Source organism: Syzygium oleosum, unplaced genomic scaffold, assembly GCF_021117445.2.
Source record: "Syzygium oleosum isolate NSW1041296 unplaced genomic scaffold, Sole_v2.1 Sole_v2.24, whole genome shotgun sequence".
Lineage (NCBI taxonomy): Eukaryota > Viridiplantae > Streptophyta > Magnoliopsida > Myrtales > Myrtaceae > Syzygium > Syzygium oleosum.
In genome coordinates this window covers 1,685,446-1,697,849 of record NW_026607508.1, presented here as the reverse complement: position 1 = coordinate 1,697,849, position 12,404 = coordinate 1,685,446, and the positions used below count along the sequence as shown (strand labels likewise).

Below are 12,404 nucleotides of genomic sequence, written 5' to 3'. Positions count from 1 at the left end.
GATGTCTTAGTTTAGACCAATTTTATGCCGTGATGTAATCTATAATTGCACCACCGAAGGATAATTTCTCTGAGACTGAGGATTTTGCCTTAATATATTCATCCCAGTCGAAGTTGTTTCACTGAAGGAGAAGCATTGTAGATAATGTTCTTTTAACCCATGAAATTGTGAAGCACTATCATTGAAGTGGAGAATCGGATGCTTTATTAAAACTGATACAGAGAACAATGATATAATGTCGAGCTGGAATGGGCTTCTATGCACTTCAAAAGCAAGTCATGTTTGGCGAGCCAGAAACGACAAAATTCATTATGTGCGAAGTGTTTCTAGTGTGCAGGTATTATTTGCCATCAAAAGTGATGTAAGACGTAGATTGTACAAAGAGAAGAAAACTGCTGCTACTATTGTTTCTTGTAGTCACAATTGGTTGTAACCATGGGATTCAAAGCTAGATGATCTGATTTTTACTGGAGCTAGTAAAGCGAGGTTGGTCCACTCGCATATAGTTTGATTCAATGAGATACAAAGCATAGTGTCACAGAATATTCATGAGACATGGTGTAATGTCACAGTTTCTTTCACTGTGATTTGAGTTGATCTATCAGGATAACCATAGGTGATTATGTTTCAGTATATATAAAGCTTTTCTACTAAGAAATATATATAATCTCTATTATGTTGTATTGGTGAAAACAGCCATTAGGGATCAGAAAAGGCATGCATTATAGTCATTGCCTTTAATACATCTATCTTGAAGAATAAACTAAACTAGCATGAAAGTAAAAACCAACAGGAAGAAAGACAGTTCAAACATCCAAAAAGTACGTCTGACAAACTGCTCGAACCCTATTAGAACATACACATGATGAACAACATCACATCATGAGATCGAGCAAAGAGTTAAGATCTACACATGATTTCAGAAGGATTTCCCCCACAAGGATAGCAATAAACAACTTCAGCATTTTGAGAAGCTTTACTGAGCGGAGAGTCTCATGGAACGAATCCGCATAGTATTGAAGCTTAAAAGTGAATCAGCATACCCAATCATTGAAATCAAGATTTCGTCGAGTTCATAATATTTCGAGCACTTCATCTTTTATCTATCTTATTCGATAGACTCAAATTTCCCATAACTAGTTTGATTTATGTATTATAATTTTAAAGTTCTACTCACTACGCTATTAAAAAGGCAAAGTTTTCAGGTTTTCCCCTGAATTATAGTATACCAAAAAAAATTTAAATATTAATGAAAGCCACTCGGATATGTACATAACAAGATGTTCTCAATAATAGACAAGCTAACGATTGCCCTCAGGAAAAAGGTCCGTAAGCCATGGGAGTTTTAGGGGATATAAACTCTCTTTTTTGCGTAGTGTTTTCTGTTTTTGGTCAAAACGAAACACATGGTAATGGCATTGACAAAGGCCATGCGGGGTTGTCACTATCATTGATTTAGTATGGATTTGTTAGAACAGCATTAATTATTTGAATAGAGACTTCTCTACTGGATCGAGGGCTAGAGAAGGAAAAGCTACGGCAACACGTTGCTCAACCTTGTAAAACAATTCGGAAGTAAAATACTAACCCATAACTTGCTTTAAAATGCTGATACACTTCCATGAGATGATACCACCAACGGACCAAGCTAGTTGATGTTGTAGCTTGTAGTATTCCTATCCCAATTGGGCATCTTTATGGCCAATGTGCATGCATTTTGTTGTTACTCTAACTCGTTTCTTCTGCCGCTTTCCATGCTCTTCTTCCAGATTACTAAGTATAACTGCAGCATGCTTAGAAGCTCTGTGATAACATTGAAGTTGTCGAGCCATTTTATGCAATTTGCGTGAACCAACTACCTCAAGATGTTGTAATCCCTTCATAACATCGATGACCATATTTTCCAGCACAAATGCATGTCCGAGAAGAAACTTTACCAGCGTGAGAACTTCCTCATATTTAAATCTTAAACAATCATAAAATCCAAAAATCTCAACATTCTTGAGATGCAGAGCCCAACGCTTGAACTTCTTCTTTATATGCCAATAGCTCTCGTGATCAAAATTGCAGGAGTCTAAGTCAGATATATTCTGCACACAGATAAAAGACAGAATGAACGTTCCAAATAAAACACGATTTAGTTAATTTCCTCACTTCAATATCTTGATCACCCAAAAGAATAATCATCTCTTGTGAAATCAAAACTCTAGCCTATAGTAATCAGATCTAAGGAAATCATAAACGAGAGAAACCAAAATTCAGGCACCTGAACTCATTCAATGCAAGCACAATCTTCTAATCGTCACCGCATTCAGAGAGAGAGAGAGAGAGAGAGAGAGAGAGAGAGAGAGAGAGAGAGAGAGAGAGAGGACAAACAAGAATTCACGAGATTATTGTGAAACTTTTTGGAGCATTATAGAAGGGGCATTTTTCGACCAAAAAAAAAGAAAAAAAAAGAAGGGGCATTTAAAACATAGGCTGCGACAGTCTCAAAACTTCCAGAGCATTATACTAGTTTCACTAATTGATGGACACAAGATGACAAAAGAAGGGAGAGACTTTGGAGAGTACATTCCAGTGAATTAAATATCTTTACCTGCGAATTAGAGTATAGAGAATATACCGAGTACGAGTACGGATCAAATGGCTTAAAAACTATAACCAGCTTCTCCAAATTTGGTGTAGTTGCTAGCATATTTGCTATAGCAGGAAAGCTAAACTCGGGAATGGGCACGTGTAGGGTCAGAGACTTGCAACTCGGCAGCAAAACCTGCACGTCTTCTACCTTCAAAGGCCACATAACCTACCCACGTCAAAAGGTAGAGTCAGATCACCAAGAAAAAAGCATATTTGCTAGAGCATTTGTTATGTTAGTAAAGTATACCTTGGAATTATAAGACAGATTAAACTTCTCTCAAGTACATCACAATCCAGTACTTTTTTCCTCATAAAATATTCATCAATATAACCCCTAAACGTCCTCAAGCTCTGGCAGATTAATGTCCACTATCCTAAGTGAAAAGCTACATGGAAAAGATAACGTCCATTATGAAGCAAGATGACTATACTCACCCGAACGCACCAAGAACCGAAAAGAATTCGAGTAGCATTTTGCAGCTTGCAAAGCATTTCCTTCAGCAGGCAGAAATCTGATTTAATTTGACTGTGGAAATCTAATACCGCTTCCAGCAAGGATGGTGCTTCAACAATTCTTATTATCTCAAAAAGATAATCTGTCACATGCAATGACAGTAATTGAGGAGTCGAAATGTGCAAAGGTAATCCCACTTGAATATCATCAATCACCAACTCTTTCAAACTGGTCGAATGAATTCCTTTTACATCCCAGCATCTTTTCAAATTCAAGTATTCAAGGACAGGGCTGCCCATCAAAATTTTCTGCAGAACATCATCACTCATGTCCATGTATTGAATGGACAAGGACTTAAGCGAAATCCAACTGATACTTTCGCTGAATGATAAACAACAGCGACTCAAACATAGCTTAGTCAACGAAGAGCAACTATAGAGCAATGGAGACAGCGTGTAACACGCCCACCCAAAATTAAAGCTGAGACGAAGTTCTTGCACTTGATGATCAATCGCAAAGCAAACCGATGAATCGATAGTAGAGGTAAAGAAGTGCTTTGATTCAATGTCAAGGTGGAACTTTTCCACCTTAGCCCACCCATATTGGGTCAAAACCCTTTCTACAAACCAATCATCATCATAAGAAGAGATGGAGAACCTGAGATCCGAGACAGTGGTCCAAACAGACCGCCAACTTTTCGACAAAACACAAGTTTTGACCACGTCCCTCATGCGCAAAAAGGAGAAGATGTGGTGGATTAGGCAATCGGGCAACGGACTGATGTAATCATCGTCTTTTTGGCCTGTGGTCTGCTTCAAAGTACCTGCCATGGCTTCTAGCGTTTCTTTTCTTTCTCTATTTGGTGGAGCGTGGACTTGTCTGGAGATTGCTTCCTCAAGTGATGGCTTGGCTTAGGCCTAGGCTTGCGGCAGGACAACGGAGGAAGTTCGAGATTCCCTACTATGCTTTACTCATAAATTCCTTTGTCCTTCCAAATCCCTCCGAAAAAAAGGAAACAATATCTTATGCATCGGATAAGATCTATTGTGGTACAATCAAACAATCAGACTATTCGCTTGATAAATACACTTCGCTCAAATATTATCTATTGTACATTGCACTTAATATATTTAAAGGACGGGGATATTTCCATATCGTGTACGACTTAATCCACTGTATTTTCACTAGATAAACCCTTAATGATTTTCCTGTTTAGATAACTTCCTTCAATTCAGTTATTTTCCTATTTTGGGTTTTCTTCGAATTCAAATATATTGCTATTTACAGCATAAAATTTATTCTCGACTTGTTCATTACTCTTGTTGCAACTCATACATCATTCGTCACTCCTACCTCAAAGGCTCGTTTTTTTTATCATGAATTTGTTATTTGATTAGTGTCAAAAAAAATCTTGAGTCTCTTCATTTACTACACCAAAGAATTAGTGATTCCTTTACACTATCATTGAGACACTTTCACACATTGATGAGATATATAGTTAGAGGATTATCTAAAATACACTAACGACAATAACGTAAAATAGTGATGAATTGTGAGGCACCTTAACATTTTTTTTTATGAACACTCCACGAATCACACTATTTTTTCTCAATTCAAAATGAATGAAATTCAACTATTTTTTTCTCAATCCAAAATGTTGTTTATATTCAAATTTATCTAGATTCTACGGGACAATATATCCATAAAATACTCGACAATATAGAACAGAAGTAGGTTTTGTGGAAATTTCTTTCTGTGAGAAAGCTAATATATACAGAGGTAAAATCAAAAATATAAAAAAGACATAGTCCTTTTGATATGCATGGTAATATCCATTTATAAATTGAAAAAAGAACAACAAAACATATGATATTCTCAATTATGACAACTAGTACATTGAATTGGAAAATACTAAGAAAAGCAAGAAAGTGAATAAAGTTAGGGACCATCACCTTAGCTTCCAACTGAATGATTCAAAGCAGTTATATCTCTTTAGCGAAAATTGATAAATTTAGTTGTATGCGGGTGGAAATACACCGACCCTATTTTAAAATGAGTGTGAAAATAATCGATCGTTAGATGTTTTATCTATCATTTATTATATATGGTAGAACTAAGCATCGTTTTGCCATATTGTCCAAATTTAACTAATACAACTTTATCTAATTTATTTGTTGTTCACCAATTTTTTTTTATCTATTTTGATTTTAAATTAAAGATAAAATATCTGGAAATTTATTATAATAATTTATGTCATTCTGAATAAAGCTCGTCACAATAAAATAAATTCTATTATTTTGAAAGATTTTCTTTTGCATATGAAATTCGAAAAAGATACACAAAGAGAAAATATCTTGAAATAAATTTTTTCAGATATATTATTTTGAATATAACTCATCATAGTGAGATTATCCATTTAATGTAAATTTGAACTAAAGGAGAAATATTTTGACAAAAAAAAAGTAAAGGAGAAATATATCTTATTACGTCAATAGTATTGATAATGTAGGTTATTCCGAATACAACTAATGCTAGTAAACTATACAGTTACCTAAATAGTATATGTAAATAGTAGATATATTATACATAATTTGAACTATAATTATTTAATTTTTCTATTAACTCGATTTGAAAATTACATTAGAATAAAGTATAAGAAAATTAACTATATATATTCATAAAAAATTGAAAAACCACAATATGTAAAAATATATAGGTTTTTTTTTTTTTGGTAACCGAGGTGTCCGGGCCAGCTTGCGCGCACCTCGACTATTCCTCGGAGGAGACTAGCACAACAACCCACCGCCATGGCCCCCCACTTAAATCACAAGTGCTCAGCTGGGAAATCAAACCTAGGATGAGTGCGCCTAACCACACAATCCCAAGTACGCCCTAACCAACTGAGCTACCCATGGGTGGGTGTAAAAATATATAGGTTAATACCACAAAAAACCCCAAACGAGTGTACTTGTGATAAATTTATCTCAAACAAATTATTTTTTACTAAAAACCCCAAACCAGTATACCTATGACAAATTTACCCTCCGTTAGTTTCCATTAAATTTTATCGTTAATTTACTGAGTTGGATGATACATGGCAGTTTATGGGTGTGCCAGTTTAGGGTTTTACCCCTCTGTTTGTTACAGATTTACCAGTTTATGATTTTTCATAATATTAATTCAATTTAATAGAGAGTAAATTTGTCACAAGTATACCAGTTTAGAGTTTTTGGTGGTCAAAAAATTAATTTACGGTAAATATGTTACAGGTGTACCAATTTGGGGTTTCTGGTGGTCAAAAAATTAGTTTTGGGTAAATTTATTATATGTGTACCAGTTTTGGGTATTTCGTTGTATTAACCCAAATATTTATTAACTTGATGAAATATATATTCTTTCAATACTTGATTGATATTTTACTTAACAAATAAATTCACTTTACTTAAACATGATAGGAATATTAAAAGATGACAAGCTCCATCTTTAAAGAAAAGTAGAAACATATAATACATGTTATGAATAAAAAAATAAGTATAACATAAAGTAATGCCTACTACATTATGTGATAAAATTATATTTGATAAGCCTATTCACTTTACTCAAATAGTAAAATATAATGAATAAACGTCAATCATATGATTCCACTTTATTTGAATAATATGATTTAATTAATAAAAAAAATATTAATCAATTCACCTTTTAAAATCTAAACTAAGTTATAAGTTAAATTTTATCTTTGTGCTTGCTACTTTTCTTAGGAAAACTATAAAAAAGAGTCATAAACCTGTTGCATTGGTACCAATTCAATCCCAAACCTTTCAATTGGACTAATTCAGTCTTAAAACTTTTTATATTGGTACCAATTTAGTCAATCTAGCCAATTTAGGCCAGAAATCGCTGACGTGGATGCCGACCATCCTACGTGACATAGTTGGTAGATGACCAGCCCTGACGTGGACATTTTTAATAATATTTAATAATTTTGTTACAATTTTTCCCTTTTTCTTTTTCATTTTTTTCCTTTCTTTTTATTTTTATTTTTTCCTTTCTTTATTTTTTCCTTCTATTCCATTTGCCTTTGGTCAGTACTTAGCTATGGCCGACGATCGGCCACAGGCGATGGCTAGTGAGGGCGTCTCGGCCCTCGCCAGGGGCAACCTTCGCAGCTTGGGCATGGGTCACCCTCATTGAATCTAGCGTGGGCTGCCATCAGCTGTGGCCGGCGAGAGCCACGATGCCCTCGCCTATGGCTGGCAAGGGCTACAATGCCCTCGCTAGTCTAAATTGGCTGGATATATTGAATTGGTACTAATATGAAAGGATTTAAAACTAAATTGGTCTAATTGAAAGGTTTATGATTAAATTGATACCAATGCAATAAGTTTAGGACTTTTTTTGGTACTTTTCCATGCTTTTCTCTTTGCTTCACTTGCAGCTTCGTCTCCACCACTACCACTTGCCATCAGCAGTCGCATTGTGCAGTGTGCACGACCGCCAATCAACCACCAAACCCGACCACCGACACAAGCACTGCCAGCCAAGCCTCCGCCGCCTCCAGCGATGCCCCATATGGCATCACCCGAAGCGAGGTTGCGACACTAACCCCTTCTCTTTCTTCACCTCTCTACTTAGCCTCTTCTTTGCTTGCTGCCGCCATCAATTCTCAAAATTTTGCACGAGCCTCGAGTCTCATACTCAACCAGGCTCGACTAGAGCCCTAATCTCAAATTTAGGGTCGCCCAAGCCCTAGAAGAGTGGAGGGGCATTGGGGGAGGTGGGAGTTCATTGTCATGTAGCCTGAGATTGAAGGTTGGCTCTCCTGGTCATTCCATGGAGGCTTGGTCTTTTTTGCTCGAATTTATGGTGATTGGACTGCTACGTTTTGCTAGGTTAATCAAACTTTGAAGTGGAAGGTGTGGTGGCGGTCGCTCCTGGAGTCCGGCATTGGACTCGCCGGAGACGGTGGGGTCAAGCGGGGGTGCAGTGGAGGCAAGGTAGAGGAGAGAGGGGAAAAGAGAGAAAGCATGTTTGGGGCGAGGGTAAAACTGAAATTAGATAATTTAGTGAAGGCAAAAGGGAAAAAGAAAATATTAGCGTGGGCAAAGTTAGAAAAATAATCCATTAAATTAATTTTAGGTGGGACTTATACTGGGTCGGACTTTGGAAATGCGGACTTTGACTCAAAATCCTTTGAAATTGTATTGCCAAATACCTCAATATTGATAGGAAGTCCTTTAGGTCTAAAATCGTCCAACCAAACGCATCCTAATAGTGGCTCTTAATTATTATTTCACTTATATAACTTATTTAGTTTTGTCATGGAGAAAATTAATAAGATGTAGAAAGTCACTTATTTTTGGAAAGAAATTAAGATTGTACAAAATGAAGATATATGGCATGTAAAAAGATAATCGATAACTTTAATATAAAAATTTATTGCATTAATTTTTTGAAAGGAACAAAGAAATCCACTTAATTTGAATTACAATGTAAAGATTAATAATTGTCGCTATTTAAAAGACAACTTATCACATTTCTTAACCTCAATATTAAATACAATTATTTTTTTAAAAATAAGTTATCTATTCATTATAAATTTGCGATTCATCTCATACTATGGATAAAGAAAGGGAAAATTACCAAAAAAATCCTAAACCTATTATACTTATGCCAATTCAGTCATAAATATTTTAATTGGCTAATTTAGTCCTAAACCTTTTGACAATTTATCAATTCGGTCTCAAGCCTCTTAAAGATTTGCCAATTTAGGCTCCGTTCGTTTGGCGGAAAATATTCTCTCGAAAAATATTTTCCGGGTTTTCCGGTGTTCGGGGGGCGGAAAACGTTTTCCGTGGAAAAATATTTTCCTTCCCCCCCTCACAAAATAGCCTAAGTCTATGGAAAATGACTTTCGCTTCTTCAAAAGCGGAAATCATTTTCCGGAGCTTCTTCTTCTTCTTCTTCACTAAGGTCGCCGGCCTTGCCGCGCTGTATCAGCGGCCCGGTCGCCGCCCGCCGCCGCCGTCCGCCGCCGCCGGTCGCAGGTTGCCCGCCGCCGCTGCCGCGCCGGCCGCCGGTCGCCCGGTCGCCGCCGCCGCCGCGCCCCGCCGCCGTCGCCCGTCGCCGTCGCTGCGGTCGCCCGCCGCCGCCCGCCGCCGGCAATTTTCCGAAACTTTTTCATATTGATCACCGAACACCGAAGAATTATGTTCTGGGAAAATATTTTCCGGGAAAATGACTTCCGGGAAAATATTTTCCAAAAGGAGAATATTTTCCGCCAAACGAACGGAGCCTTAGTCATAAACTTTTTAATGAATTACCAATGTAGTCCTTCAAGCTAATTTTGGTCTGAATTAGCTACGCTATGACAGCGACGGCTGTCCTACGTAGTATAACTGGCTCTAACGTGGATAATTTTAAATTTTTCTAATGTTTAATTATTTTTTCTTCTTTTCTTTTCTTTTCGTAAGGTTGGCGGCCCTACTAGGTCATGAGCCATGGTCATCACTGGATCTAGCGAGGGTTTGTGATGCCCTCCCAAGTAGGGGTGTCAATGTGTCGGGTCGGGTCGGGCTTTCTTGATACCCGACCCGACCCGAAACCTACAGGGTCATACTTGACCCACCCAGGACCCTGTTCGCCGTACACCCCAAGGCCTGGGGCTGGGCCGGGTCGAGTCGGGCCGGCCCGGCTCTTTGGGTTTTTTTTTTTTTTTGCTACTGTGAATCGCAATTCGCAATGCGATTCCCAGCACCAGAACACCCGTTGACTCTTATACTGCTGAACTCAGGAACAACATCATCATCCTCACGAAATCAATACAAAAGAAAGGCAACATCTTGGAATCCCAGAAGCAAAATCCCTGTCCATTGTGTCTGCATCAAACCGCAGTTCCAACTCCATCTCAATTTATTAGGCACTCAGGAACGAAAACTTCATCAAGCTCAAAACCCAACAAGAACCTCACCCCTCAACACCAGCCAACGACAGCCAAGTTCAAAGCCCTAAAAAGAAAAGAAAAAAAATGGAAACTTGAAAGCATCTACAAGACTTTGAGCATATCCTCGGCACCACTGAAGGTGAAGGCCCTGCCTTCCTCCAGGTTGAGCACCTTCACGACGCCGTCCTCCGCGAGCAGCGCGTACCGCCGCGACCACACCCCGAGCCCCACCGGCTGGTCGCTCAGGTCGAGCTCGCACCCGATCGCCCTCGTGAAGTCCCCGTTCCTGTCCGACAGCAGCATGACGTAGTCGCCGATGCCCAGGTTCTCCTTCCACGCCCGCATCATGAAGGCGTCGTTCACGGAGATGCAGGCGATGTTGCCCACGCCCTTGGCCTTCAGCTCCCCGGCCTTCTCCACGAACCCCGGCAGGTGCTTCTGCGAGCAGGTCGGGGTGAAGGCCCCCGGGACGGCGAAGAGGATCGACTTCTTCCCGGCAGTGAGGGTGGAGACGGTGGTGGTCTCGAGGTCGTCGGCGGGGTCGAAGTAGGAGAGGGTGGCGTCGGGGGGCCTGTCGCCCACGGAGATGGCGACGCGAGTGGCGGCGGTGGAGAGGCGGAGGGGCTTGCCGGGGGACCGGCGACAGGGGACGGCGAGGGGGGAGGAGCGGCGGCGTAGCGCCAGAGAGGGGAGAGAGAAGGGAAGAGAGACTGAGAGAGGGAGATGGGTCGACCCAGAGTGTCAATGGGCCGACCCTAAAATATCCCAACCCTAATGAAACCCCAAATTTTAGGGCCATATTTGAATAAAATTAAGGCCCTACCCCAAATTTTAGCGTTGGATCGGGCCGGTGCGGGTTGGGCTGGGCCGGCGCGGGTCGGGCCGGGCCGGCACGGGTTTGATTGACACCCCTACTCCCAAGCCTTCGCAAGACACAACAAGGGCATCGTGGCCCTCACTGTGGCCGGCTAGGGTGTTGCAAGCCCTCACCCCAGGGCCAGCAGCCTCGCTAGCCCTATGAAGAAAAAGAAAGAAAATATCAATAAAAAATAATATAAAGTTATAAAAATATTTTTAAAAAACTATTCACATTGACGCCAGTGATGCCATGTACGATAGCCAGCTTTGACTAGACTACCATGTCAGTGATTTATGGTCAAAATTAGCCGAAAAGACTATATTGGTAATTCATTAAAAAGTTTATGACTAAATTGACAGAATTGAAAGGTTTGGGTTGAATTAGCAAACTGTCAATAGGTTTATAACTAAATTAGCAAAATTAGAAGGTTTAAATTTAAATTGGCATAAGTCCAATAGATTTAGTACTTTTTTGCCAAATTTTTCATAGAAAACTCAGCCAATGAAGAATTGAATGAAAGCTACACTAGAAGAAAGGACGTCCAACTCCTATAAAACAAATTTTTTTTTGGCAAAGTTGCCAATAGCTCTCAAACTTTTCTTTCTCTGATTTTTCTATCATATGTCCCATTTTAACTTTTATGCAGGTTTTTGTATGTTTTAACTTTCCAAAACTTTTCGTTTTATGGCACTTGTGCACATATATAGGTCCAAATGCAGATTTCATGGAAACAACGTGATAACATCATTGAGATCATAAGTGACAATTTATATATGCCTAATTCATGCATATAAGAAGTCATATATCTAAATATGCCCACGCAAAGCGTCAGCCATGTAATTGGCAAATAATTAAAGTCGGAAGCTGAGAGAATGTCTCTCATTCCCTCCATGTGAGATGTGACACTTTAGTTTCTCTCTATATCTAATTCTCATGTGACAAGACACTTGGCATTGTTTTGTGATATATACCATATCTAACCAATAGACTTTGATTTTTCATTTGCCAATTTTTCTCTCGATAAATTTAGATAAAATATCTTGAGATGCATTTTAAAAAAATATATGTTAGTTCAACCAAAACTCATGATAGTGAAGTTATCTATTTGATTTTAAAGTTTTATCTCTCTTAGTTTGAAATTTGACAACATATTTTGAAAGAAACTTTTGTGTAAGAACATTTTACGCGCAATCCAAAGTGGTTCGGGCCCCTTTAGTGTTTGCCAATGAGGAGTTCCATGTTTCTGTTTCAATGGATGGAACTGAAGTTTTTGACACTGCAGAGTTCCATTAAGAATAAGTCCGATGATGTACCATATTGTCGTGTCAGTCCAGTCCTTGAACTCAAGTTTCGTCATTTTAAACTTTTTCTTAGGTTGGGAAGACAATGAAGGGCAAAATATCAAGGGACTTCAAAGTATGGGTGTGCAAAACAGACTGTCCGAACCGGCCGGTTTGTTCCGATTCCCGAAAGTGTCGATCCTATTCCCGGTTCCTAAAAGTGAAACCGATGTC

General features: G+C 38.9%; 1 protein-coding gene and 1 pseudogene across 1 annotated transcript; both read right to left on the bottom strand.

Moving 5' to 3' along the window:
• Positions 1–875: 875 nt before the first annotated feature.
• Positions 876–3,921, bottom strand: LOC115693345 (putative F-box protein At1g49610). Its single transcript, XM_030620321.2, has 4 exons — positions 3,073–3,921; positions 2,597–2,803; positions 1,860–2,090; positions 876–1,022 (listed from the first exon to the last, which is right to left on the bottom strand). Exons 1-4 carry the CDS (start codon positions 3,919–3,921, stop codon positions 876–878), a joined length of 1,434 nt encoding a protein of 477 aa, XP_030476181.2.
• Positions 3,922–9,938: 6,017 nt separating this feature from the next.
• Positions 9,939–10,716, bottom strand: LOC115667456 (peroxiredoxin-2E-2, chloroplastic-like; annotated as a pseudogene).
• Positions 10,717–12,404: the final 1,688 nt, after the last annotated feature.